The following is a 26,995-nucleotide window of genomic DNA, read 5'->3' as shown; positions in this document are numbered from 1 at the left end:
GGATGCAGACCCTGAGCCATATAGAAGAATTTCTCCCCAAATGCTTGGCTTCTTCAGAGGAAATTCCCAGTGTTCTTCCTTTAAGTACCAGCACCTTTCTTCACATGCATTCTTCTGTTACTTCCCTCCTACTCTGTTACCCAGCTTGTACATAGACTAAATAGGGAATAGCATAACTTCCAAACCAAGTTCTTTTTCTCTCTATGAGATAAAAAGCCAGGTTTACAGTGAAGTAGGACTATCCCTCTTTTCACATGCTATAAACAGAATTACCTCATTGCTGTGAGGACAAAACTGCAGGGGAAAAAGTGAGGGATTATATAAGTAGACCTTCCAGAGCATGCACCCAGAATCTATAAACATCAATAATTTGGTAGCTATCTCTTTCTGACCAGAGACTCGTGGCTAGCAAGTGCCTTAGCATTAGTCACATCAGAGAGGTGATGTGTATTGCAGAATGTCCTCTGTGCATATGCATAGGGGACTTCTGCAAGGGTGCATTATTATAGGACTGCCTTTAGGAAATACAGGGCCATTTACATCCCTGCTGTTCCAAAGTGATGCACACAAGCACTTTCTGTACACGAGCAGTAGGTCATGATTCACTGTCGGTGTGCAGTGTTAGCCAGCATATTCCTGAAGCGATAAGTCCTCTGTGTGATCTGCCCACAGTTTGCTCCAGGTGAAAAGTGCAGGAAAGATTGTACAAAGTCTCTTATCACATATCTTAAGGCTGCTGTAAATCAGATTGATGCTATCCTGTCCTTGAATTGTCTTGAGTGCTGTTTTTTTCCCAAGTACTCAACAACAAAAAAATCACCTTTCTCTTTCTCATTTTTTTTTAAATGTGATTTTGGAAAATTGCAGGACAACTTTTAAATGTTTTCAGGTTTATATAGCAAAGCCTTTGTTAAACTTTTGCTTTGTTTCTTACATACCATCCCAACAGTTATTAGGCACATCAAGTGTACATTCAAACACACAGAATCTTAGTTTCTTTTCAAACTGGACAGACCATTTGCAAAATCATATCTCCTAGCATAAATGACCACTCTTTGGAATTTGACTTTTGCACTCTGCTGGGTTGTTTTTACATAGGAGTTCTAGAATCATAGCAAAACACTCCTTGACTGGAGCAACTGTGAACCGCCATGTTTTAACATAGTTTTACTTTTTATTTTGCTGTTATCATTCCTAAAATACATGACTCTATACTCAGTGTACAATGGAATGACAATAAAAGTATTTTGTTGGTTGCTCTGGCACCTTTTCACATTCTCCGTGCATTTATTCTAAAAAATTCTGTAATATGTCAAATAGGTGGCAAAGAATGCAACTTTGGACTACACTTGCTGGAGTGTTCTGGTTAGCCTGCATTTTTTCTTAAACACATGCTTTTTCTTTTTATGATTTTGTTTTTTCTGGTAAAACACACTTTAGACAAAGATGGTATCTATACGACAGCAGCTGACCTTAAAGGTGAACCAAATAAGTAGGTCTTGGGTCTGCAGGATAGATTTAGCACAGAGAAGGATATGCCACCCACCTTCTAAATGTATATTGTTATCAGTGCTGCATATACAAGCTTATTCCAAGGCAAAATTCAAGGCAGACTTCCGTATAAAAATGCTCTTGTGCAACTTGAACGGGTAAGTTTTCAGCAAAGTGGCCTCCCTTATATAAGTACAGTTTGAACCCTGTGTTTTGAAGTTTTGTAGCAAGACATAAGTGTTCACTAAGTTTCCTTGCTTTAACAGTGCAGATATCAGCTTGGAGGAATGAATGCCCCTAACTTTAATGATGCTATGCAGAAGCTCCATTTGGAGGCAGTTGGCTTCTTACACACAGTGATCCAGATTAGTTGATGGAAAAATTGCATTGCTATTAATCTTACTTTGTTTACCCATTTTCCTGTCTTTTCAGTAAGCTTTTCCCAGAAAGGATGTTGTGGGTTCGTTTGACACAATTTACTTTTTGGTGCATTATATTTGTTAAAAGAAAACCATTAAAATACGTTGGTTTTCTTACTTTTCTCACTTTCTTGTCTAACCAGACTTATAACCTCCCTTCTAATCAGTCATTTTAACTACTAATTTTCATACACATCAAAGCTGCTACATGAGGGGATAATTGAAGAGTCCTTGGAACAGGGCGGGCTGCTCTACAGAGGTCTGTCCTTGCTCCATTGATTCACAATACTACCATTGGGACAGTGTTGTGGGTAACTGTCTATTGTTCTGTATTGGCCATGGTACTAGATCTGCCCCTGATGAAGAGGAGGCTGTCCCCCACAGAAATGTGTAATAAAAAGTGTATTATCTGTGTGCTCTGAAGAGTTGAATAAAACATTTTAGTACTTTTAAAGGTGAATGATTGTTCACTCTCCTTATCTTAAAGTGTGCCCACTGGACATGCTCTGTCCCTCAACAGCTACAATACTTTACCTCTATGTTAGAAACACCCTGCAACATGTATAAAGAAACTTACACTATGGAATTGATATTACAGCTGTAATAACAAATCAGAATTTCTACCTAGGAGGAAAAAGAAAATTGGCACATTGCCTTCTTTCACGCTTGCATTCCTTTCAAGCCCGAAACAAGTGTAATGTGAATGAAACTGCTTGGGGTGATGTAGTCTCTCTGTCTGCCTTTTGCTAATTTGTCTTGAGAAAACTACAGAGGCGAGACAGATTGCATGCCCAATGTGAATTAGCAGCCCTACAAGCAACAGTAACCATTGTGTTCTGATCTGCAGTAGATTGGGTGGGGGAAGAGAACATCTCATAACAAATATTTTGAATTTACGCTGTTTTCTTCAATTGAACATCTGGATTTTAAGTTTCATAAGTTCTATCTGAAGCCTAAGCAAAAACTGGAAAGGAGTCACTTTGCTACTTCATTCTCAGGACGTGAACATTAGAACCTTGATTTTGTTTCTGATATTTTGGTGAGTGAATGGGCCAACTAAATCAACTGCATAATGGTGATTTAACTTGGAAGATGTGCTATTGGAAGATATTTGATGTGCTGTTTATTTTGATTCAGTGTCCAAGTAGAAGGGTAGTATTTGCAAATTATTATTCCATGGAAGCTAAACTAAATTAGGGGCTGTCTAGCTCATTCATCTTTTTCAGCTGGAGTTACGGGTTTGGCGCACACGTCATGTCAAGTGCTTTCTGTCATTTGTTTGCCCCCTTGGGGCAAGAGCAAAACCAATGGAAATATGACATTAGAAGCTGCTTTTGAGCAGCTAGTGACTTAGGGGAAACTTAGGGGACTTTGACAGGAAGAGGGAAGCTAGATTGACTTGATAATAGAACATGATACTCTGTCTTAATTTTCTGTGTTTTCTTCCCCTAGATGAAGTGGTTCATGTTTCAGTTCCTGAGAAGCTAACCTTTGAAGAAGCAAAAGAATTATGTCAAAAAAGAGATGGCGTTCTTGCATCTGTTGGGAACCTGTATGTTGCCTGGAGGAACGGCTTTGACCAGTGTGACTATGGTTGGCTGGCTGACGGAAGTGTTCGTTATCCTGCATCTGTGGCTAGGCCCCAGTGTGGAGGAGGTTTACTTGGGGTGAGAACCCTGTATCGCTATGAGAACCAAACAGGCTTTCCTTACCCAGATAGCAAGTTTGATGCCTACTGCTATGAACGTAAGCTTTTTTTAGTTATAATTTTCAGTATGCTCATGAATTCTAACCCTGAAAAGTGTTTACTTTAATATATGCTTTGTTTCAGTTTTTGTGGAGCGCATGAGTTTTAAAAAAAAATTCTTTTATCACATGGCTTTAAAAAAAAGGAGAAAAGCCAAACATAAAAAAAAAGTCTTTAAAAACATTGACAAATAAAGACAGCAAAATTTTAAGGTAAGATTTCAGCCTAGGCTGTTGTATTTAAGCAGAGTGACAGACCACACCTGGGGCTGTGGAACAGTAGGTAATTCAGTGCCTGGCTGATTGCACCTTAGTATCTTCTGTTGATGTCAATTAACATAGGAACAGAAGAAATACTGGATCAAATGAATGACTCATCTAGCCTGATGCTCTATTTCCAATGATGGCAATAAGAGAGACTGTTTACAGACTGCACACAGGCCTGGCCATTTCCAGGTCTCCCAGATGACTGTTATTTTGGGGCTGTCATTTGATTCCAGGCATTTTTCCCCATCTTTTTTTTTTTGGTTTCTAAAACAGTTTTAATTTCTGCTCTCAATCTGTCACTTGATATTTCATGTGCGCACGGTGGATGGTCTAAATTGCTTTTCTTACTGCAACTGTGCTGCTTGTTTCCCTCCTGGTATTTTCACAGGCACACTGAGCACTTTCCACGTCTGCCTGGTAGATTGCATCAGTCTAAACCAGATTCTCTTCTATGCCTGTCAGTTTTCCTCTGGCTTTGAGTTTAAATACTCCTCTGCAACCTTTTACATCTTCAGTGACAGCAGCCTGGCTCTGCTAAGATTATCATGCAGCCTATCCTTATTGTACAGGTTCCTTTCATCCCCAAAGGTTCCCTAGCTTCTAACATACCTACGTTCCTTCTTGCTATACTGTCACCTCATCTGTGCATTACACCACATCCCTGCCTGCCTCTTAGGCCTCCCTGAAACTGGCAGTCTCAGAGACCACCACCATGGAGGTCCTGGACTCATCTACCTAGCAGCCTCCAGAACATCCCTCCTATATTTGTGTGTGTGATGACTATTTGCTGTTCCCATACACCTCTAGATAGCCTATCCATGCATCTCATGATGTCTAGCATGCAAATTGCTGTGCAGACCTCTCAAACATCACAAACTCAGCTATCTGTGTGTCTGCTAATAGAGGCTTCCACCACCTTATTTCTATCCTTTAAGATCTCCTCTGTCACAGGAGTGTTCTTGGTGCAAGAGGACACTATGATACTAGCTGGAAGGTGAGTCACATCTAAGAGATTAGAGCACTTCTCCCCAGCTGAACATCCTCCTTTCCTGAAACTTGCAGCCTCTTCAGCAGTATAGAGAGGTTGGACTGCTCTACGATGTCCTTGTAGGCCTTTCTGATCAGTGAAGTTCCTGTGGTTGCAAGTAGTACCATTGACAGTAAGGAGTAAAGGCTACTTGTGTTGAGATAAAGTTCAGGACTTGGTCTTTATCTAGTTTTCTTGGACTTTGTCCTGTGACTGTAAGTCACAGCTGCTTGTAATGTGCAACCTGTACTGTCCCCATTTTTGTGAATGATGAGCCAGCTGTAGCTACAGATCTTTTCAGCTCAGGCACTGGATGCTCCTTTATAGGCAGTCTTTGCTGCTGAAAGCAAATCCTGGCACCTGGTGTAATGTTACAGTCTGGCTGCTCTCACTTCAAAAGCGTGTCAGTGGGAGGTGGAGGTGCCCCATGTTCTCACACACTCTTATCTGCAATATTTTGAAATAGGAGTTTTTTCCTTTGTTGTTTGTGGGTAAGATCTTGCAAAACTGCACGTGGAAGCAGTCCTAATGGACTTCAAGGCAACTGCGTACAGGAGTAAGGACTAGTTAAGTTCAGGAGTGTGTGCTTTAGTCTGCAGAGTACTATTTTGTCATATTGCTCCTTCTGTCCCTTCCCTCAATTGATTATGAATTTTTTTAAGTGTGATATATAAAATTGACTCTAATGGGGATGAAATTCATCAGTCTCTCCAAAAGACTGAAGCAGGGACTGCAAATTTGCCTGTAATCTAGTCTTTACTTAGAACAAATTTCAGCTTTCCAACCCATTTGTGTGAGTGAATTCACCCATTTCAAATAAAATGTTCATTTTGACTGTTCTTTCAGGAAGTTTTACTTAACAAATTTTAGTGAAATACCATGTGTCCTAAAATCATCACTCATAAGAATTGGTTTGGTGCCTTTTTTTCTAAGTGCTCTTTCTGCAAAGTCTTGTCCTTGATACGTAGAGAGTAAACACTTCATCTGTTTGCAACCCAAAAAGTAGACAGTCTATTATTCTGGATCCTTTTACAAGGAAAAAAAAAAGATTAAACAAAACTAACATATTTTGTTAGGCAGATGGCTTGCTAGCCCTTTTAATTGCAGTCAATATTACATTAGAATTACTTAAAAGCTGCTAGTTAGATGACTCAGATTTTGCCAAATACAGCTCTTTTAGTGTATGGAAACACAGCAGTGTGACGCTTTGAGCCATGTACCCTCCTTCAGGGTCCTCCTGCACCACATATTTCAGAAGTTATTGAAAGCGTGCTCTCTCCCTCTAAGAAGGTGCTCAGGATCTCACAGGAACCAGCTGTAACTCTTCATTTACTTTGGTAAAAGATTTATACAAGTGGTGAGTAATGAGACTCACTGTCTAGCATCTTGGTCTTACACATCTCAAAATGCAGCGACTGTAGATTGAGTCACTCTCCCCTGTCGGATCCAGTCCCTTTTCTGGGGCAGAGAAGGAGAGAGAAAGAAAAAAAATTGCTCTATAGTATAGCAAAAAAGTTGAATATAAGTTCTTGTTCCAAACAGTCTTTGGTCTGGAAGTTTCTTCTGAAACATCCCGGTCAAATCTGTTTCAAAGTTTCAGTGCAGGAATGTATCACATGAAAGTCTGCTATCCCTAAGCCCAGACTGCTTTTACTCTACATGAACCTTGTTAAGAAGCCCCTTATACACAGTGCCATACAGCAAAACAGTCCTCCCAAAGACCTTGATTCTTTATACAGAACTCCAATACAATGCTGATAGCTCTTAGTATCCTCACTAGGTATCTCGTACTACATTGTTAAATTTTCCTCCTAGCTTGAATACCCAGTCAAACAGAGAGCTTTTCTGTTGCTAAAAAAGAATAGAAAAGGGAGATCATTACATTCATTTATGGGATCAAGGTCTGCTAAAGGAAAAAACACAGAGTTCCTCTGTGACCAAGGCAAGATCAGGCTGGCTATCTAGGTAGCACCAGTGCTGAAGGTCTGCAGAACAGATGTTTCATACAGTTGAAAACAGTGATGTCACATTTTTACTGTTTCCCAGTAAAGTTTCCCCTGCCTCCTGCGTGAAAGCTAGTGAAGTTCCCATTAACTCAGCTTTGAGAGTGATATGGCCGCTTGCTGTGCCTTTAGTCTGAAGTGAAATGGCAATGATTAAGGATCTGTATCTGCCACTTTTACTCATGTTGAGTAATTTTATACTCTCTCAGTAAGTCCACCAGAACAAACGCCTCTCAGCCGCAGAAAGGGTGAGGGTAACTGTAGAATTTTCTCATACTCTGAAGCAATAGAACTGTGTCAAAGCAGACATCTGCTTTAATCATTACAAAAACAGGTCTTATATTTACAAAGGTGATATCTCTTTCTTCAATCCAGCTTACAGTCTTCACTTCTATTTTGTGATTAAAAGTCTCATTGATGGAAAATCTCAATATATTAATTTTAAATTGTGGTTAAGTTAGAAGAAACTTTAAACTATATTTTGAAAAATTGAATGATTTTATAAAATGAATTATATAGATTCAAATACTTTAAAAAGTAACCCAAACAGTAAGTTTGTTACAAGCAGTAAGCATTAATTTCAATAACATAACCAACCTGCACAATATTTAACTGTAGTGCAGTTAAGTTCGGGATTTTAACTTCAACTTTATTCTGGTTACAAAATCACGTTTTACAAAGTATCTTGACCTGTGGAAAGTAAAAGAGGCTTAGACTAATAATTTGTGATTTAAAATATAAAATTTTGTTAAAAAAATAAAAGACCTTCATTACTTGATCCCAAATATTTTTACTCTACAGAAACCACATGGCTCTGAGTTTCTAAAACATTAGTCATATTTTTATCTTATCCCTCCAAAACTTCCTCCTTGTAGAGACTCTTTAGTTCTCCTTTTTTTTTCTAAGATGTACCTAATGATGTACCTGATGAGGCTTGAAAAAATTTCAGGTTAGGCACATGATTAAGCACTTGAGACTCCTTGACAGCCATCATCAGAAGAAAAGTATCTGAAGTGTTAACATATAGGAGTTTTCTTCAATAAAAAAAAATATTTAAAAAGAATTGTAGAAGAACAGTTGCTGAAAACTGATGTTTGTTTGTAGCTGAATAACATATTGTTTCAGCAAAAGCTCTTTCACTTTTAATGAGTACCTGTTTAATGGCTAGTCACTGCATAGAGATATGGTGTTTATTTATTCATTTATTTATTTATTTTTATTCTCTCTTGCTCTCTCCCTCTCTGTCTCTCAATATTTGATACACTGAAGTTTGTGGGAATCTTTCCACTGACTTCAAGAGGCTTTGGATTAGGCATTTTATACTGTAGCATCTCTAGAATAAATTACACTACAGAAATGCACTAATCAAAATGCATAAATTTTTTGTTTTAAATACCTGTAACAAAAGTGAACTTGGTGAACTAGAGGTAGTTGAATTTTTGAAAAATAAATCCATGCTTTGCTGAGAAACACTGAATACCTAAAGCTGATTACTTTTATGGACCTGTATTGATTTTGGCAAGCCTTTCAGCAAAACATTTTTTGCCTGACTCAAAACACATTTTGACCATTTTGTCTTCATTTCTTTCTGGATTGACCATTTTGTTTCAGATCTGCTTTTTCATTTTAACTTTCTGTTTCATGCAGCTTTGTTGTTTCTTTTTGATTTTGCCATTTTGGTTTGGATTTATGATTTCATTTTAGCTGAAAATTGGAAAATGCCAGTTCTGAGATGTGTTGTCCCATGTGTTCATTCCCTGAATGAAGTCTGCATTGTTTTGATTGTTTCAACATAGCCACATCAAGGGTGACTTCAAGTCATCCTCTCCTTGTGACTGAGGGCCTGCTTGTCTGATGCTTTGTCTGTCTAAAGCTCAGAATCAGAGCATAGTTTTCGTAGAAGAAACACAGGAAGCAACAGTTTTCATAGTACGTAACAGGACAGACCTTTGTTAGATGATCAAAATGAAAAATAGGTGTCTCTGTGCAAATCTCTTCCCTGCCCCCTCAAAACCCCACCAACCCAAACCCTCCGTTTCTGACAGTATTGTCAGTTTGAGTAAGAGTGTTTCAGCATGTCTGTATGCATGTAGTGTAAGGCAGCTTGCAAGCACTGTTCTTCTGTGGAGGACTTTGGAGTGGGGAAAAAGAACCTTTGGGAGGTCCTACAGCATCAGCCACCATGGCTACAGGCTACTGCCTAGAAACCATTGATTGTGCTTCACTTGTCTTGTAACAGAAAGGATATGAGTTTTAGACATAGCTCAAAAGTTGTCAGAGAGAATGTTGTCTTCCCTTTTGCTGCATGGACTTAGTTCGGAAAACTTTGGATAACTAGGCAGTTCTGTCTTCTCCACAGCAACCATCCCATGCTCGGATGCTACATGTCCCAGCCACTTCCTGGAGGAGAGAAATATTTCCAGCCTGATGTTGGTCTGACTGTATTTTGGGCAGATCTGTGGATTTTTGATCAATTTTGGAATGACCACAGAATACTGAAAACATCAGACATGACAAAACCCAGGAAGCAAAATTGTAAAGCAAACAGTCTTAAGGAAAACAACAAAGGAAGTTTAACTTAGAAGAAACACAATAGACTGCTGGACATAACAAAGCCAATGTATTTCACCATTTTGTCAGCTCAGTGCAGTATCAGAATGGGCAACATACCTTAAGAGCAAGGAAGCATCTCAGGGTCATACGACTGACCACAGGCTGTTAGCTCTGCTCATGCTTCCTTTCTCCTGTGTGAAGGTGAAGGCTTAAACAGCTTTACTGAGGAGCTACCTTCATGTAACAATTCTCTGGATTTTATTATTTTGCTAAGAAGATAGATCTCTGTGCTTCTCTCAGAAATGCAGTTTAGCAAGACCTACATACCTGCAAAGATCTCCAGTAATATCCTGGACAAGGTGCAGGTTGAATAAATCCCTAAAGCTCTCTACTGGCTTTATAGCAAGAGGCAAACATTACAAAGGATGTGCATGATAACAGCTTCCAGCATGTTTCTTATCTCACACTACCTCAGTCATATTGTGAAGGAATTTTGAGAAGTCGTTCAGACCATGCTGAAAATGAACAAGAAGATCTGAATCCTCTTCAGCCAATCCTGTGCCATATGGCACAAACTTAGAGCAGGACTTAAACAAAATACTTCGCCCTTAGAAGGAAAGGAAGGTGGTGGTTACATTAATAAAGCTTAACATTTTGAATACTGTATGAAGTATAAACAGAGATAACCTGATTTATCCATCGATTACCTGAACCAGGTCCTCTAAACTTTACCTAGCTGATAAGTGTATTTGTAGAAACTCTTCAGTGCCTCAGGAAGTATAGCTTCAGGAGAATACACACCTCTTGACAGGGAATGTGAACTTGCCTTCGTCTGAGTGAATCAACGCTGGATTCCTGAAGAACAGTCCCTGAGTGTAAAGATCATAAGCACGTGGAAAGAGGGAAAGATGCAAAGATGCAAATGAAGAGGACACTGCTGAAGGCATTTTCATTCATTCACATCTCTGAAAGGATCAGGAAATAAGGAGGGGATTAGGAGCAATGAAGTGAAGAAATAAAGCTTCAATCTTCCCTTTAGGTATTTAAGTACAGGAGAGATTAATTGTTTTTCCTCTTTAATATGTTTGCTCACTACTATGGGAACTGTGTACTGCTCATGGGACGTACATCCCCTCCCACATTAGGTGGAGAGAGCAAAGCAGCACAATTTTTGGCGTCAGCTCCTGACCTGAGTGACATTCTTGGCTCTCTTTATTCTTCCATCTGTTTCCTTGTTCAGGAAACAGAGATTGCTACTTCTATTTGGTGCTGGGATACAGATTTCTATAGAAAGAGTTGACTGAAGAAGCCCACCTATTCCTTGTCCTCTTTGGCAGTTTTATTCTCAATAATGTGGAAAGAATAATGCTTTTACTGTTGTTCATTTGTTGATAGGTATTCACAGAACTGCACTTACATGTGGGGAAAACTGGAGATAACATATTCTTCCCCTTTTAACCATCTGACTAAAGACATTATGAAACAGCAAGTGGTTTTACGCAGAGTATTTGTGATCACAGAACTAACAGAGCTGCTGCCTTGGCTGTTTTCTTTGCTGGAAGAAAAGAACTTTGGACAATAGTGTGAAGAGGATGCATAACCTTTCTTTCATTTTTTAAGCTTTTCCTTACACATAGCACAGATCATTAGCTTTTTAAATATATATTTTTAAGAATCCCATTTAGTTTCTCTGATTTTGCACACATTTGTAAATGGCAAAGGATACTGAATTTAGTTTTTTTTTTTTCCCTCATTACATTTGGTTCTTGTTTTGATATCAAAGCACAGTATGGATAAGTGGGACTATATGCGTGGAGTTAGAGGGAAAATCTTATAGGTAGAGTATCTGGATTTGAATTTTCCTTATGCCATCACACACCTCATAATTTATGAACAAAACTCCACATCCTCTGTCCACCTTGCTGCTTCCTGAGCTGAGTGAATGAGTAGGTAATAATGAGAGGTTTCTGGCTTAATTTTTAGCCTGGAGGTCCAGTATTTCTTTTCTGGTCTGTTTTTACTTTTCCACTTGTCCAGTTTGGGAGTTTCTGGCAGTAATTTAAGCTCCCACTGGCATAACTCTCAGAGACACAGGAACTTTCAAGACTGTCCACCCTGCCAGGGTGCGTGGCAGGGAAGGAACAGAGAACAGACTTAATAAAGCAAAGACCAGTAATGAACAGATCACAATATATAAAAATTAAGCCAATGATCAAACCTGTTAGTGTAGGTGAATACTTAAATATTTCTCTTTCTTTCCTGACAACTTTTTTTCCATAAGGGGGTTGAAGAGGCAGTTCAGTTTTTTTCCTTAAACTACCCGTACCAGAGTTGCAGATGCCTGCTGTTCCTTAAGGAGTAGCTTGCACTCTCCTGCACAGTGACAGGCAATCCTAGAGTCCCCTCTGACAGACTTCCCATGCTGGAAAGTGCTCCTGATGTGTCTAGCAGTTCCAGGGTTGGCAGTGAGTCTCTTCCCCCACACTTGGTCTCCCTTTATCTTTTAAAAGATAATTATTTTTTTTTGTGTGTGTGTGTGTGTTATACTTCCTCTGCCTCACCTTCACCACAAAGGATACAATACAATTAGGAATCAAAATGGGCATCATGCTCAAAATGGGCTGGAAGGTACTGAATGATTAATTTTGACTCTTTCTCCCTATACTGACTGATATTTTGGAAGAATTTCTTTTGTCTGTTATGATCCACAGAAAGAATTCACTATTTCCAGATTTTGCTCTGATTTAAGACAATTTTTAGTTGTCTTTGGTATTGGCAATGACTCAGAATAATTCATTTTCTAACTGTAGGGTCTCTATCTGTCCAGTTTCTTAAGTATATACCTGAATGTAAGCACACAAGGAATGCTGCTGAGTGAAAAGAAACTGTTCAAGTGGTTCAAGTTAGACAAGTGATTAAAAATTTTGTGGAATTGCTTATCCTGAAAATGTATATATATCAATTACATTTAATATATATAAGCTGTCAAGTAATTATTTTCTCCTCCAAAAAGTATATTTAGATACCTTGAAAGTATTATTAAACAGCACAGTTCATATTAAAATCCTTATTTGATATCCTCAAAGTCTTCACTCTCAAGTTGTATAGTGTGCTTTCCTAGGAAAAAATATTAAGTTTTAATATTTCTCTGTTATTTTAAATCCCTATTTAAACAATGGTGGGAAAGAAGGTGAAAAAAGACTATACAGTGAAAACATAAAACAAATAGAGCATGAAACAATATATCATCTTTGCAAAACCACATACTCCATTCAAAAGCAACTTCATTCAGGTTGTTCATAACATAAAAAGAATCAATAAAAAAATACAAGATAGTCTTTGATATAAGACTATATAACTGGCTGCTGGTGAGATAACTTGCTTTCTTGCTGCTAATAGATTGATGAATTTTATTAGGAAAATCTGCCTCATGTCTTGCATCAGAAGAAGGACAAAGGAGATAACATATTGCATGCATTTTGCAAGGACTATAGTAATGTAAAACATCTGGGTGTAGAAGATGACAGTTAAAACTGACATTCAGCCTATTAAAAAAAGCATTAAGGATTTTTGTTTTCCCACAGGAAAAAAAAAAATTGATAGATTTCTCCATGAAGAAGAAACCTCTTTTTTTGATTCATTCAAAAAAGTTTGCAAACTTAAATGAAGTGTATGAAGGCTCTTGTATCTGCTATTTAGGCAAGCACAGTTGTAGTTGTCCTGGAAGTTGATTTTAGCCAGAACAACTCTTTGGCTATTACTAGACTCATGTCGATTTGCACATGAGAAAATTTGATTGTTTGTTGATAAACTCTTTAAAAGTAAATACTTTTCTTACAGCAGTGTGCAAATGAGCATTTGCTGCATCAAATACCTTTGGTATTTGCTGTGGTTTTCTTCATAAACGGATACTTATTTTATTAAGGAATTATCAGATATGAGTGAGATAATGGGGCTTTCATTTTCTTTGAAAGTGGGAAGTTACCTAAACAATTGTAAATAAGCATACACAAGTACCCAGCAGTGATGAAACAAAATTAGCTTTTTCTTCACAAATTTTAAAATCTGCTCTTATGCCCTCATTTTTGTCTAGCTTTACTATAGAATATGAGATACTGATATTCTTTCAAACAGTAATCTTCATTGTCACTTGAAATGTGTTAATTGGACATTGAATGAGTAACTGATGTTTTCTTCAAAACAAAGTCTGTCTGCATTAAGGAAACTCATTTTGTGGTTAGAAGGGATAATATAGGACTATGCTGTCTGCTTTCCACTTTGCATAAAAAAGAGCCATAAGACAAGTCTGTGAATTCTTTTGTAGAAATAAAATGAGTAGGACATGGTCACATGCTTGGAAATTATTTCAGTTCTCTCAACATAACAAGTTACTACCAGTCAGTAGAACAACGTTGACTTACTTGTGTGCGCTCTTAACTCCCTAGCTGTGAAGTGAAACTCATTGGTTTAAGCCGTCCTCATGCACTTGGGGATGAAAAAAAATTTCAAGCATAATAATCTATTATTTTTCAATTGTATGAACACCGTCTCACACTCAAATAACACAGGCATTGTAAAGAGTAATAAACATCCGTTTTAGGTCTTAGCACCCCAAAATTTAAAATAATTTGTTTTAGTCTGTGCTTTCCTCTGTGAGATCTTAAGAAGTTTACTCCTTCTTGCCCAACTGAATGCATAAGCCCACAAGAAGGAGTATATAAATAGCTAAATCTTCTCTATAAAACCACAAACAAAAAAATTAACATATGGTAGGGAAAAGAATCCATTCCATTTTCTGCTGGGAAAGAACACCACTACTTTTAACCATAGCAATGTCATATATTTGTACCCTCATAATTACCTTTTCACTTTCACTCACTGTTCAAGGAGGCTGAAATACCAATTCTTTTCCCCCATTTTCCTGCTCTGCAGGTCTACCCATTCTTCCAGAAATTCTAAACAGCCAACATCTGTTAAGCCACTTCTGTGTACTTCAGGATAAAATCAAATAGCTTGCCTGCAAAGGTGACATTTTCAAAGTTTGGTGTGTAAAACTAAACAAATATTTGAGTGACCCTAACTTACGCATGCAGAATCCATATATACAAATATCAAAGGGGTAACTAATTAGACAAGGATGTGTGAAAATAACTGATTTGTGCATACATGCTGGGTATGCTTGAGTATAAAATGTCATTACACAAATATAGGGCTACAGTTAAGTCTTTCTAAAATTTTCCCTTGTTTTCTTCCTTTTCTTTGATCATACTATTACATACTCAAATTTTCCCTGTGTTCCTTAAATCCCCAGTCAATAAAAGAATGCTTCATCATCTAGAACATCTTCATGCCTGTATGTCAGGCAGTAAAGATCTAATTTCAGAACTCACTTTTTCTCTGGACCGTTATTCATACTTTACACTGAATGGAGTTTTTCTGATCTCTTTTATTAACTCATGGCAATAATACTGAGCTTTTGGCTTCGGGGTTGTCTCATAAAATATTGTAACTAACTGTTGCATTTCTTGCATGTTTGAGAAATAGTTTTCTTTGCCCAATTAGATGTTTAGCAATATTTTCTTCTGAAATAAGCTCTACATGCAGTTGTATTGGTGTGGTGAGCAGTTAGTCCTGATGATTAAAAACCTGTTTAATGTATTCTTCATATGCTTAGTATGATTTAAAGGACCATATTTTGCTCCTGACTTATTTTTGTATAAGGCTTTTGACTCTCGGTTACTTAGCAACTAAGAGCACTGGTTTAAGATGTTAGCATCTTCCACCTATCTGTTCCTATTGCCCTTCTGCAGGTTACTGACCAGGTAGAAGAATTGGCGGGAGAGAAGGTGTTTTCACTCTGGGCTTTTTCTGAGTAGATCTTGGTTTCTTAGCACATACTCACCTTTATCACTGACTCGAAGTCAGATACCAGACTTTTGCAGTGGAATGGCTGTTGGCACACATTTTCTTCCCATATAGGGTGGAAATCTTTGGCAGAAAGAGTGGGCAAGGAGCAAGGTTCATTAGACCATAGCAGTTAGATATACTGAAAAGGCTTTACTTCGCATCTCTTGTTGATCAAGGATAGTTACTTAGTAACCCCCTTGTTTACAGTGTTCAATATTGTCTTTTCATGTGCAACCTTCCCACAGAAAAACTTTTGTGGGTGAAGGAGGTTCAAATGTATACCTTTGAAGTGTTTTCCCAAGATCAACATCATTATAGTACTAAGTTTGTGATCTTAGGGCTTACTGTTCCCACATTTCCCCATAATCTAAATTTCTCTGAATGCAATTTAAATATATGGCAGCAAGTCTTGTGGCACTGTAATACAGTGTTTTCTCATGGCATGTTTGTGTCTGTTGCTGAAGCATGCTCTCACTCCTGTGAGTGCTCCTTTTTGCAATTTGTAATTATGTGCTGAAAATAAACTAAACTAGTATTTCACTCCCTCTATACATTTGAGTTGGAGAAAAACACAGATTTGCAGTACTGCTCATTCATGACATCATGAAATAAATGTTTTTATTCTCTGATCAGTATTTAGCTATCTGATGGGTACATGTATAGTATTAGGACTTCTAGGGGTAATTATGTAAATAATAAATATGAAGAATACTGCTACTGTTCTCATTTTATCTCTAATTGAAAATCATCTAAGTTTGATGTTTTGCAGCACTGTAATGTGGTATTTTATAATGTCATTCAAAACTCTGCTGTCTTCTAAACAGCTGTCTAAAGCTTTTGACCTTTGTGCTTTTTCTCAGTGTAGCGTTTAGTTTTTGTTAGGAACATTCAGACTGAATTAAAATAACATTTGTTTGTGCTCTTACTAAATGATTCCTTAACATGTTTGTTTCTTCTTTTTTTAAGGTAAAAAAGTCATACCAGAGTCTACAACTGTTAAGCTGGGTACATCTCTGAAAACTGCATCAGACAGTGTGAAACCGTCATCTGCTAAAGTTACTCTTAAACCTCCTGGTTTTGAGGCTTCAGTTACTGAAGTGGCTGTCACCAAAACAAGGGTCCCTGATTTGGGGAAAACAACCCTAGAGATTGAAGAAGATACAGAAATAACTACTGGCCTGGCTGAGAAAGAAAGGGAAGTGGAGGTGCTTATTGAGAACATTAAGTTAAGCACTGTTCTACCTCAGACTGTCACAGATGGTGAAATAAGCACTTATGATACACTGGGAAGGACTCAATATGATGTTTCACCTAGCTTAACAGAGAGCACATCTGCAGCTCTGGAACTGGAGCACACTTACTCTGAAGCAGAATTGCCTGAGGAACAAGGTAGGTCTGAAAGCATTAAGGACGCTTTCTTGACCTCTGTCATTTTTCAGGATAGCACAACTGTAGCTAAGAGTTCTGCTGGTTCATGGGAAGATATTGAAACAGGAGATTCAAAAAAGCATGATGCTGATGATCAGACTGAACAAATAGAAGTGGGTCCTATGATGACACCTACAGACAGCTTGGTACCAACTTCACGGAGAGGGTTTCCCAGGACAGGGACTTCAGTTTCACTAACAAAAGAGAAAAACTATCTTGGTACCCAGTCAACAAAAGAACCCACAAAAAAATCAATGGAAGCAAAATCTGACAAGAAACTTACAACTGTTGTAATCCCCAAAGCTTTGTTCACTGATCAGTATGATCTTACTGCAGAGGGGGAGGGCAGTAAAAGCATGTACACTGATATGCCTGATAGAATTTCTGGCATGGTTACTAGTAGCATCCCAGAATCAGATGTTCCTGCTGTATCAGAAACGTTCTCAGATGAGCATGTGGTAACCACCGGACAATTTTCTACAGCAGATGAGTCAACTCCCTCGGTTAAATTTAGTTCCTCCGCAACTCTGTTTGATGATAATGAAGCATCAGCTGAAGGAAGCAGAGAGGACTTGAAAGATGTGCAGCCTACTATGTCATCTGGAATACCTGTATCTTTTTCTTTATCAGCTGTTAATCAGACAGGATCTGAGGCTATCACTCTCCCGGGAAGTACTGCTTCCCCACAAAGCTTTGGAGAGGGTGTCACATCCATCATCCACTCATCTCAACAAACAGAAGGATCAGCCGTTTCAGAGGAACAGGAAAAAACAAAAGAGCCAGAAGTGCGAACAATAGAAGTTACAATCCCTTATGTCACAACAGTCCTTCCTGCTTCTGTTACAGCAGAATCTGAGGGACATTTTGCAAGCGAGAAGTTCACACCCACTCCTCCAGTTTCCAGTGTATGGCTACTGACAGAAAAGGATCAAGAGTATATAACAAAAGAGTCATCTCATATTAAGAGAATAAATGAGTTAGATACAGAAGATGGTGTATCTGGAATGGAGCCTATATCTTCTCCAGGGCAAATTACGGAACGTACAAGGAGTCCAGGAGCAACAGGTTCAGAAATAACAGATGAAATTAAGATAAGTATTAAGCCAATGGAAACAAAAGGTGATGAAGAAGCTGTATCAGCTGATTTTGATCAGAGTAAAGATATTACAAGAGTCTTCCCCACAAGCAGCTCTTCAGATTTGGAACTGATCACAGTATCCAAAATATCAGTGGATGAAGGCAGTGCAACAATAAAGCCTTTTAGGTCCTCAAGTGATACTGAATTAGCAACTGCTATGCCCACAGTCATGGAGGTCACTGAACATGAAGGGTATGAAACATCAGGGTATATTTTGAGAATGTCCATTCCTACTCCAGAAGTTGAACAAAGAGAGGCTACTGAGAAATCAGTAGCAACACCTGCTGATGAAGACATCTCTACTACTGAGATGGAGGTTTCAAAATACACAGTGACAGAGGAAGACCAGACAAGCATTGCAACAGTAACGGAGGAGGAATCATTGGCGACTCTTCAAGACATAGAAGGAACACCTTCAGTTGGCTTTGTAGGGACAAAGGAATCTGTATTTACAGGTGTAACAAAGATAGGTACTACAGTTGCCCAGAAAGAACATGATACTTCTGTAGTTCCAGTTACTGTAGAAAGTGGGATCACTAGAGATATGCAAATTATTGATCAGACCACTTTTGATGGTGTCATTCATACAGAAGCAACAGAAACAACTGCAAAAGATAGCGAAGTATTTCTAGAGAAACTCTCCACGAAAGGTCAAGATATGGAACCAGATACCTCCACAGATTCTACCTTACCTGTGACATCTGTCCAAATACATGAACAAAAGACAACATCAGAATCTGAATCATCTCAATCAACTGTTCAAGAGAAACAGGATGAGACAGGTTCAGCCTATGATGAGATATATCCAGCAACAGAAGTATCAGTGCCTGCAGTAAAGCTGACAGATTATGGAAGAGTTCTAGGACCTGTTGAAGCTAGCACTGGGACCGGGCACCTCACAGTGACTTCCAAAGCTGCAACTGCTACTGATCAAGAAGAAAAGATCACTGAAGCAATGTCTGTAACAGCAGGTACCCAAGCAAAAGCAGATGAAAGAAGAGGAACCCCTGTCAGAGAAGAGGACAGCAGTGTAGTGAGTTGGGAATCTGTGTTGCCCCCTCATACAGTACCGACAGGTCAGTCTACTGCAGAAAATGTTACTCTTCTGACATTGGGAATTTCTCCAAGCCAAACTCTGGAAGGCTCGGGAGTATCAGAAGAACCTGAAGAAATCAAACCAGTTACAGTTTCAGCAAGTACAACAGAAAAGACAATCCTCAGTGATGTAACTGCATTTTCCATTAGTGCTGTACACAATATTCAGCCTACTTCAGCATCCAAACCTTTTGTTACCCCAAAGTCACCACGTATCATTCTTGAGGATGACGAGGCAGTAACAAGTAGTGACATCATCATAATTGATGAATCTATTTCTCCCAGTAAAGCCACTACTGATGATGATCTGACAGGAAAGATGTCAGAACCAGAAATTGATAATGAATATTTCACATCATCAACTGCTACTGCAGTTGCACGACCTACTGTGCCACCCAAAGTGAAGGAGGCCACAGAGGCTTTACAGCCTCAAGAGGTCTCTCCTTCTACTTCATCCCCTGATAGTGGAACTGACATAAGATTGTATGTTATTCAAATCACAGGCAATGATACAGGTAAGATTTTGCCTTTTAGACCTACAGTCCAGCACAATGGACAATTATTATAACAAACTGGTGTATTTTAGAATATACTGGAGGTGTTTCTTGGATCACTGAAGCATGCAAAGTACCAAATTTTATCTAGATAGCAACTTACTAAATTTTGGTAGGTCTGTTGTTTTTATCCATTAAAAAAAACCTTAGAAATGTGTAATATATGTGGTTTTGGGCCAGATTCCTTTTTTATGCAAGAATGAAGATGAAACACTGCTGTATTTCCTATTAAGAGTCATCATGGTTGTATTCCTGTTTTCTTATATGATGTTGTCAAGTCACTGATTTAACTTCAGCTATCTGTGAAACAAGCATTTTAATTTCACGGCTTCCATTTCATGCATTACTGGTCTTAAATGAAGCACTAGATTATTTTAACATTCCATTAGTCTGTAGCTATTAACAATGCCATTTACAGTGTAGTCAGCTAAAAAAGATTAAGACATTTTGTTATGACCACAGGTGTATCTTCTGTGGCTTGGGGGAAGGATTTTTGCAGGTTTTTGTAGCATATCATAATATTTTTCTGACTGTTTTATAGCATCTGTGATACAAATTGACATAATTTGTACAGTTTCATCATATTTTTTAGCTGATGGCACTGTATATGTGTACGCAGCTTCAATTCCATGGGTATCCAGAACAGAGTGAACTGTTGAGTTTTATGATGAATATGTTTCCGTAATATAATAGCTGGAGGCCATACAATTTCAAATTAAAGAAGCCTGTCAGCTGACCATTATTTAAGATCTCTTGATAAAACCTTATTTTTAAGACGTGATAAGAAAACTGACAAAAGTGATAAAGCTCAAAATAGTTATTTTAATATTGCACTCTGTTTAATTTTTCTATAATTATTATTTTCTTTTTGGAAAGAACACAATAAAAATACATTTTATGCATCTTATATATCATAACTGTATATGCTGATTTTGAATGCTTATAGAACAAGGTGTTTTCTCATTGATTCTTGACCATAACTTCCATATCTCTGAAGAACTTATACAGATATCATAATTTATGCAAGTCTTTTGACTGATTTTGTCAGGAGTTGCATTGTGCTTAGCAGAGTTATTTTCAAAAATCAAAAGGCAACAGTAGGTCCCCTGAGATCTGCTGCATCATTATTGAACCTTTCATGCAGTAGATTTTGTATCTTTATTTACTTTATGCTTATTATGCTACTTTATATTTACAAGATGTATAATTGCACAAGTTATATCAGTGGTGGTTTAACCTTCTATTTCAGAAAATAATAGTTCTGTTATTTTTGCATTTAAACGCTTTTGTTTCTGGGATACTTTATCGTTATTTTGGCTGAAATTATATATATAGCTAGGGTATGGGAAGTCACAATTAAGTGGAACAGTCTGGTAAGTCAGAACAGAAGGTAGTTTCTGAAGACTAGAGTTAAGCTACCTATTGAATACTTTTGTAGCTGCGGAAATTTGGTTAACTGAACTTAATAATTAGTAGTTGAATTGTACAGTAGTGAACTAGTTTCCTCTGTTACATTGTTAGGTTATGCCACAGTTTACTGCACACAGGAAACTAGATTGCATTGAGCAGTTATATGTTCCAGGTAGATAGGAGGAAGTCATGTGGTTTGGGAGTATGTGGAAACTTTATATTTTCTTCCAATAGTGTACAAAGTATATATTTCAAGATTTCTCAGCATATATATCAAGGAGAGTCTTATTTTACATTTTCCTCAGAACAGTGGGGATATTGTGATTCTGTGAATTGTTAATCCAAACTGGACTATGATCAATGCATAGCCGCCTCCATAGCTATTCTTGCTCTCACTTGGGTGATCTAGTCCGGACAATAGACTTTCTTCAAGGTTTACCTTCTGTGTCTTCACAACTTTGTAAAGCTGTGCGTGCATATTTGCAAGTGAATGCATTCGTTTGTGGATGTTTATATGCAGAGTTAAAGCTATACAGTCTTCAAATTCTGCCTTTAGGAGTGATTTATTCTATCACATATTTAAAAAAAAAGATTTATTTTTCTTGAAATATTATGAAATTCCCTAAATGGCAGTGTATCTCCTCTCCTAAAACAAAAGGAGCTTTGTCATGTATTTAGTGCAAGGTCACAAAGGAATTTTCTTTATTACTCTGTTTTCAGAATCTGACAGTGTAAGTTCCTCCAATTTTAGCTACACACAGAGAAAAGCCACCCTACACCTACTTACCACAAGTTAGGTTAGAGCTGCCAAAGATTTATTCTGTCTGAGGATTCGGATTATTGTTTTCTTTTCTGTTCTTTCTGGAGAAATGAAAGACTGCATCTGAAAAATCCTGTCAAACACATTTTCACTTCATTGTTCCTCAGTACATAAAGCTTCTCTTTGTGCTGAAGAAAGTGTATAATAGGAGATGGTGGAGAGGAATGGATTTGGCAAATATTACTAACATATGCCCTTCACTAGGACGTAGTTCAACTTCTTACTTTATCATTCTTGGTTTGGAAATTGATTCACAGTCATCCAGGAATTACATAAACTGTAGCTTTGACTTTTAGTTCTCAGCTAAATGGGAACAAGAAATAGTTTTTGTCATTACAGCTCTCTGATAAAACAAGAGTTTTTCCTCCTTTGCCTTGGCATATTTTCAAGGCAATATAGCTTAGCATTCTTAAATATTATAATCAGTGAAGAATATAAGCAAAGGCCTTGATGATTTTGAAGCCAAGAGTTCAAAAATGCGTGCTAAAATACGACAACTTGCATAACATGCCCTTCAAATAATAGCTGTTGTGAATAGAAATTAATAAGGAGAAATTTGCTATATAAAAGTTGTTGTATATAAATTAATATAATTTCCTTCTTGTGTATGCAGTAGTGTTGGAAATATTTGTGAGGGTTTTTTTTTTAAATCTTTCTTCCCCTCCTTGTTATTCAGTTTATGCTAGAAGCAACAGTTTATTATTAAAGCAGAACTCAACGGAAATACAGCATCATATTTTGTTTCCTATCAGCCATATCACTTAATTACAGTGAAAACTTACTATTATGCTAACACAACTGAATATTACTCTCTGCAGCTCCATTTGCCATCTGTAGAGTAGGCATAATAATATTTAAGTGCTCCATAGGGGTGCTATTAGGCATTGTTAGTTATGAGCAATACTTTATACTCCATGTGGAAAACAGGGGTCATGCCAAACTGAGGAGTTTTGAGAGAAGCAGACAGTTTTAGAAGTTCTCAGCGAGCAGGGCAATGTGTGTCACACGTAGCATATGGCGCTCTCTGCGATCTGTGGGATGTCTTAAGTCCTGGTGAAGCAAAGTGAAGAAGAGTATAGCCCTTTGCTATTCCAAGTCTGGTAACTCTACCTGTGGCCAGGATCTGAGAGAAGTAAAATTGGGAAGCATTTCTTGCACCTTTCTTCCCCTTCTCAAACCCTCACTAAACTGGCACTGACTTTGTTGAAGTGCTTTGAAGTCTTTAGATAGAATGTGTTATGGATGTATGGAATGTGTTTTGGATGTATGGAATGCAGGGGATATTATTCTTTATTATTATTTTAGATGCAAGCCACACTTGAAAGATGTTGAATGTTGACAGGGTTAAATTCAATTACATATACTGGCAAGAATCTTAGGCTGTCTAGACCCCCCAGATTAGTCCTAAATAATGTAATATTTACCTCACAGTTGATGTTAAATATATTTGTTTTTTTAAATACAGTATTTATTTGAGCAGGCATCCAGAAAGACTTTCTCCTAAAGGACCTCTTTTCTTATGCCATTCAAGAGTTAAATTGTTATACTCCTAAGCTTCTCATATGTTTGCCTGCAATCAATTAAAATTTTCATAAATGAAGTTTCATTTACTTTTAGGTATAAAATTTTACTCATGGAAACAGAAGTAATTAGGGACCTGGCTGTAGATCATGCTCGTTATCTTACATTTTGGCAAATACACTCAAATGCTTGTAAGAAAGAACATATAGTTGAATGGATTAAGCTGCTTATTTGTATAAGAATACAGCAGTTTTCTGTGAGAAAATGTATGGTACAAACAGTCCATATCCTGCCATGTGAGCAAATGTGAGGCAGGTGCACAAATTAAGAGGAATATAAAGCGTGTCATTTCTGACAGTTTATGGTACATGAACAGATCTAGAACAGGTGTTCAGATTAATGAAGAAAATATATTTGTGCGTGGGGAAACATCCCTTTTTTGTTATAAAAAGGAACATGCACATGTTTCATAATGGAAAGTGCTTGAGACTTCATTCACTTATGTGGAAAAACATGTTACTCTCTTTGGCTCCTGACAATGTTGTCAAAATGAGAAAGCTAAATAGCCCTGCACTGTGATGTGTTACCATATTAGTGGTTTTCCATTGCATCAAACAGGACACAGGAGTTCTGTCTTTCCTCGCAAAGAGGTAAAACTTACCACTTTGTGCTCTTTTATGTTCTAATAGCTCCTGTGTATTGTAGTGGCGAGCTCTGATGCTGTTGCTGGAAGGTAATGGATTAGCAGCTGAAAAAAAAACCTGAAGGAACTTTTCAGCTCGTAAACCTTTTATGAGCTGAAAAATGCTTGTGGGGGTGTACTTCAACAGTGGTTGAAGGGATACTGGAAACATAATCCTGTCTGTATCAGGAGTAATTTGCACACCTGCATTTTTTGGAGACATTTAAAAGTCTTTACTTAGTGAATATGTTTCAAAGTGCTTATTGGACCCTGGGACGCACACCGGCTCTGTCTGGCTTCTTGTCCCCTCCAGCTTTGAACAGAATGAAATTGCAGGAGCTTGTGCTTTGTAGATGTGGAATTTTATGGAAAGAGGTTATAAACCTTTGTGTTTCAACATGCAATTCTCTGATGTGCATGTTTCTGTCTTAGAAATGCAAGAGAGTATGTGAAATTTGAATGAAAATGAATACTGTAGAATACAGATTGCTAATGACTCATAGTTATAAACTTAAAAAAAAAAAAAAAAGGAAGAATAGTCTTTTCAGGTCCCTCTTAGACCTTGTCTCAAAGTTCATTTAGTCCTCTTGTCCTCAGTGCTCCTATTGGAAGGTTGTCCCAGAATGTCATGACTCTGTTAGAAGTCTGATTCTGATATCTAGCCTAAATCATTCCTTGGCCAGTTTGTACACATTTGTTCTTGTCAGCATTGTCTTTAGCTTGAATAATGCTTTTTCTCTCTGACATTTGTCCCTCCATACTCTTATTTCTCTGTTGAGTTGCAGCGAATAATCATGTCCCCTTCATTTTGCTAGCTTTGGGGGGAATGTGTGCCTGGAAGAGCGGAAATACTCTGGGTCGGGAGAAGAGAAGCTGGCTCTGTTCCTGGAGCTGTGGGTATCGGGATGGTGCGATGCCCTGACTAGATTACCATGTGCAGGGATAGGAGTAATATGCCTAGCAACACAGTTTTCAGGCAGCACTTCACTTGCACCAGAGCCAGCTTAAAAGAGTGGAGCATGTACATTTGTACCTGTCTGTGCCTGTACCCACATTGTTCTCTTTTAAGTTATTCTGTTTATGCCCACCGGCAAATCTATCTGGACACTGTTCTTTGTGGTATACACACGTGTGGTATGTGCGATTTTTGTTGTACTTTTCAAAAATTATGTGTATTAATTATTGTGTTAGGAGGTGAGGAGACTTCTTCATTTATGTGCTGGAATCACTGTTTGTCTTTCCACAAATGATAAGTGTATGTTACTAAAAGCTATTATTTATTCTTAAGACCTATTTCAAATCTAAGTTTATGGTAAAGAAAAGTTGCTTTCTTGAGTTCATTTCATTCTACTGTATTATGCAGTGTCTGATTACATGTCCAAATGGATGTGTATGAATAGGATTTCCCTGTCTGTACAAGTTGTTTAGCATCAGTAGCAAGTGCTTATTTCTTGTGATCACTGTCATGCATCTAAGAGAAAGCAAGTTCCAAATTTACCTAAACACTGTGGTAAAGAGCGCACCATTTAATTTGCAAGTACATCTTGACTTGCATACATTCTGCTGTGGTATTCTGTGGCCACAGTTTTATTGGTATTGTGCTAGTAGACTGACTTGAACTCATTTCTGGTGGGATGTTGGAGCAATAGCAAAAGTGGCTCAGTGTAGCCTGAACCAACCTCCCGGCTTCTTAAATCCAGAATCTCCTACTGCTTTAACTGAGGGTTGGGCCTGTATCCTTATTAACTGTAATGCTCTAGCTGATATTATGGCAGCTGCTGGCTCTCATCAGTCCTGGAGAAAGGATACATTCCCTGCTTCCGTGAACACACTGTAGTCAATGGGCATGGTCTTATTTCAAGGTCTGAAATATTAATGTGGTCCTTTCTAGTCATGTTTTGTTTCTAGAACTGTGCTTTTGTGTTCAGCTAAGAAAGGAAAACACCTAATGGTTTTGAAACACATTTCCAAATGAAAGAGGTTTGTTAATGTCAGATAGCTATTCAAGTAATTTTCATATCCTGAATGACCAAACTCTCCATACTATTTCTAAAACCTGGCATACATTGAGCCAACTTCTCATTTTGTTTAGACTAACTCAAGTGTTAAATGCTAAGTACTGTGGCCAGATTCTGATATCATGTTCCCCAGTGTAATTACAGCATAATAATTCCAATGAGCTGATTGAGAGCAGAATAGTTTTGGGGATGATAGGTGTCAGAATATCTTCATAACCCTTACCACCTCTGTTTACTTTATAAATTAGGGTATTCTTTTCTTCAGAACAGATTTGTGTTGTAGGGAATTAAATGAACATATTTAATCCTAATTGATAGACCTGTTGCTTAATTAATCTGACTGGAATTTTTCAAAATTAGAATATTCATGTTGTATTAGCAATGTGAAGGGCTTTTTAAAATAAACTGGACACCATCACATATAAATTAGATTTAAAATTCAGCTGCAGGAGGGTCCTGTATGACAGAAAGCACTAATAAACAAATAACTGTAATAAATTCAAGCTTTTTGTACATTGCTGCTTTTTCAAAAAAAGGAAAAGAAAAAAACCCAACCCCATACCCAACAGAACTGAAATTTGATACTTAAAAAGTTTCACAAGGAAGCAAAACTAAGTCTGTGAATTAATAAGTAGTCTGTAGGCCACTATTGCTGGCTCTTCCTGAAGACTTATTATAGAACAATAATTTCTTTTTTCACATTCCTTTATAGACTCCCATAGATACAAGGAACAGTGCCCTCACATTAAATACTGTTCAGAGGATGCCTACACATTCCCTGCTGTTTTTGCATTGTTCCCAAGGAAACATCCCAGATATAGACACAGGGATTACACATTTCTAGCTTTCTTATAACTCTTTCTTTGCTCATGAGAGAAATGAAAGAATTTTATTCAGAGGCACAATATAGTTTTCA

At 37.7% G+C, this 26,995-nt stretch overlaps 1 protein-coding gene across 1 annotated transcript in view; it reads left to right on the top strand.

The window, feature by feature from the left end:
* The window catches only part of VCAN (versican), a 107,189-nt gene that overhangs the window by 30,851 nt on the left and 49,343 nt on the right, over positions 1–26,995 (top strand). The window contains exons 5-6 of the mRNA XM_067315162.1: positions 3,363–3,656; positions 16,380–19,589. Of these exons, the coding sequence (XP_067171263.1) occupies positions 3,363–3,656; positions 16,380–19,589 (3,504 nt within the window). The remainder of the gene's footprint in view (positions 1–3,362; positions 3,657–16,379; positions 19,590–26,995) is intronic.

Source organism: Apteryx mantelli, chromosome Z, assembly GCF_036417845.1.
Source record: "Apteryx mantelli isolate bAptMan1 chromosome Z, bAptMan1.hap1, whole genome shotgun sequence".
Taxonomy (NCBI): Eukaryota; Metazoa; Chordata; class Aves; order Apterygiformes; family Apterygidae; genus Apteryx; species Apteryx mantelli.
Note: the sequence above shows the minus strand (reverse complement) of the source record. Positions and strands in the feature narration are given on the sequence as shown.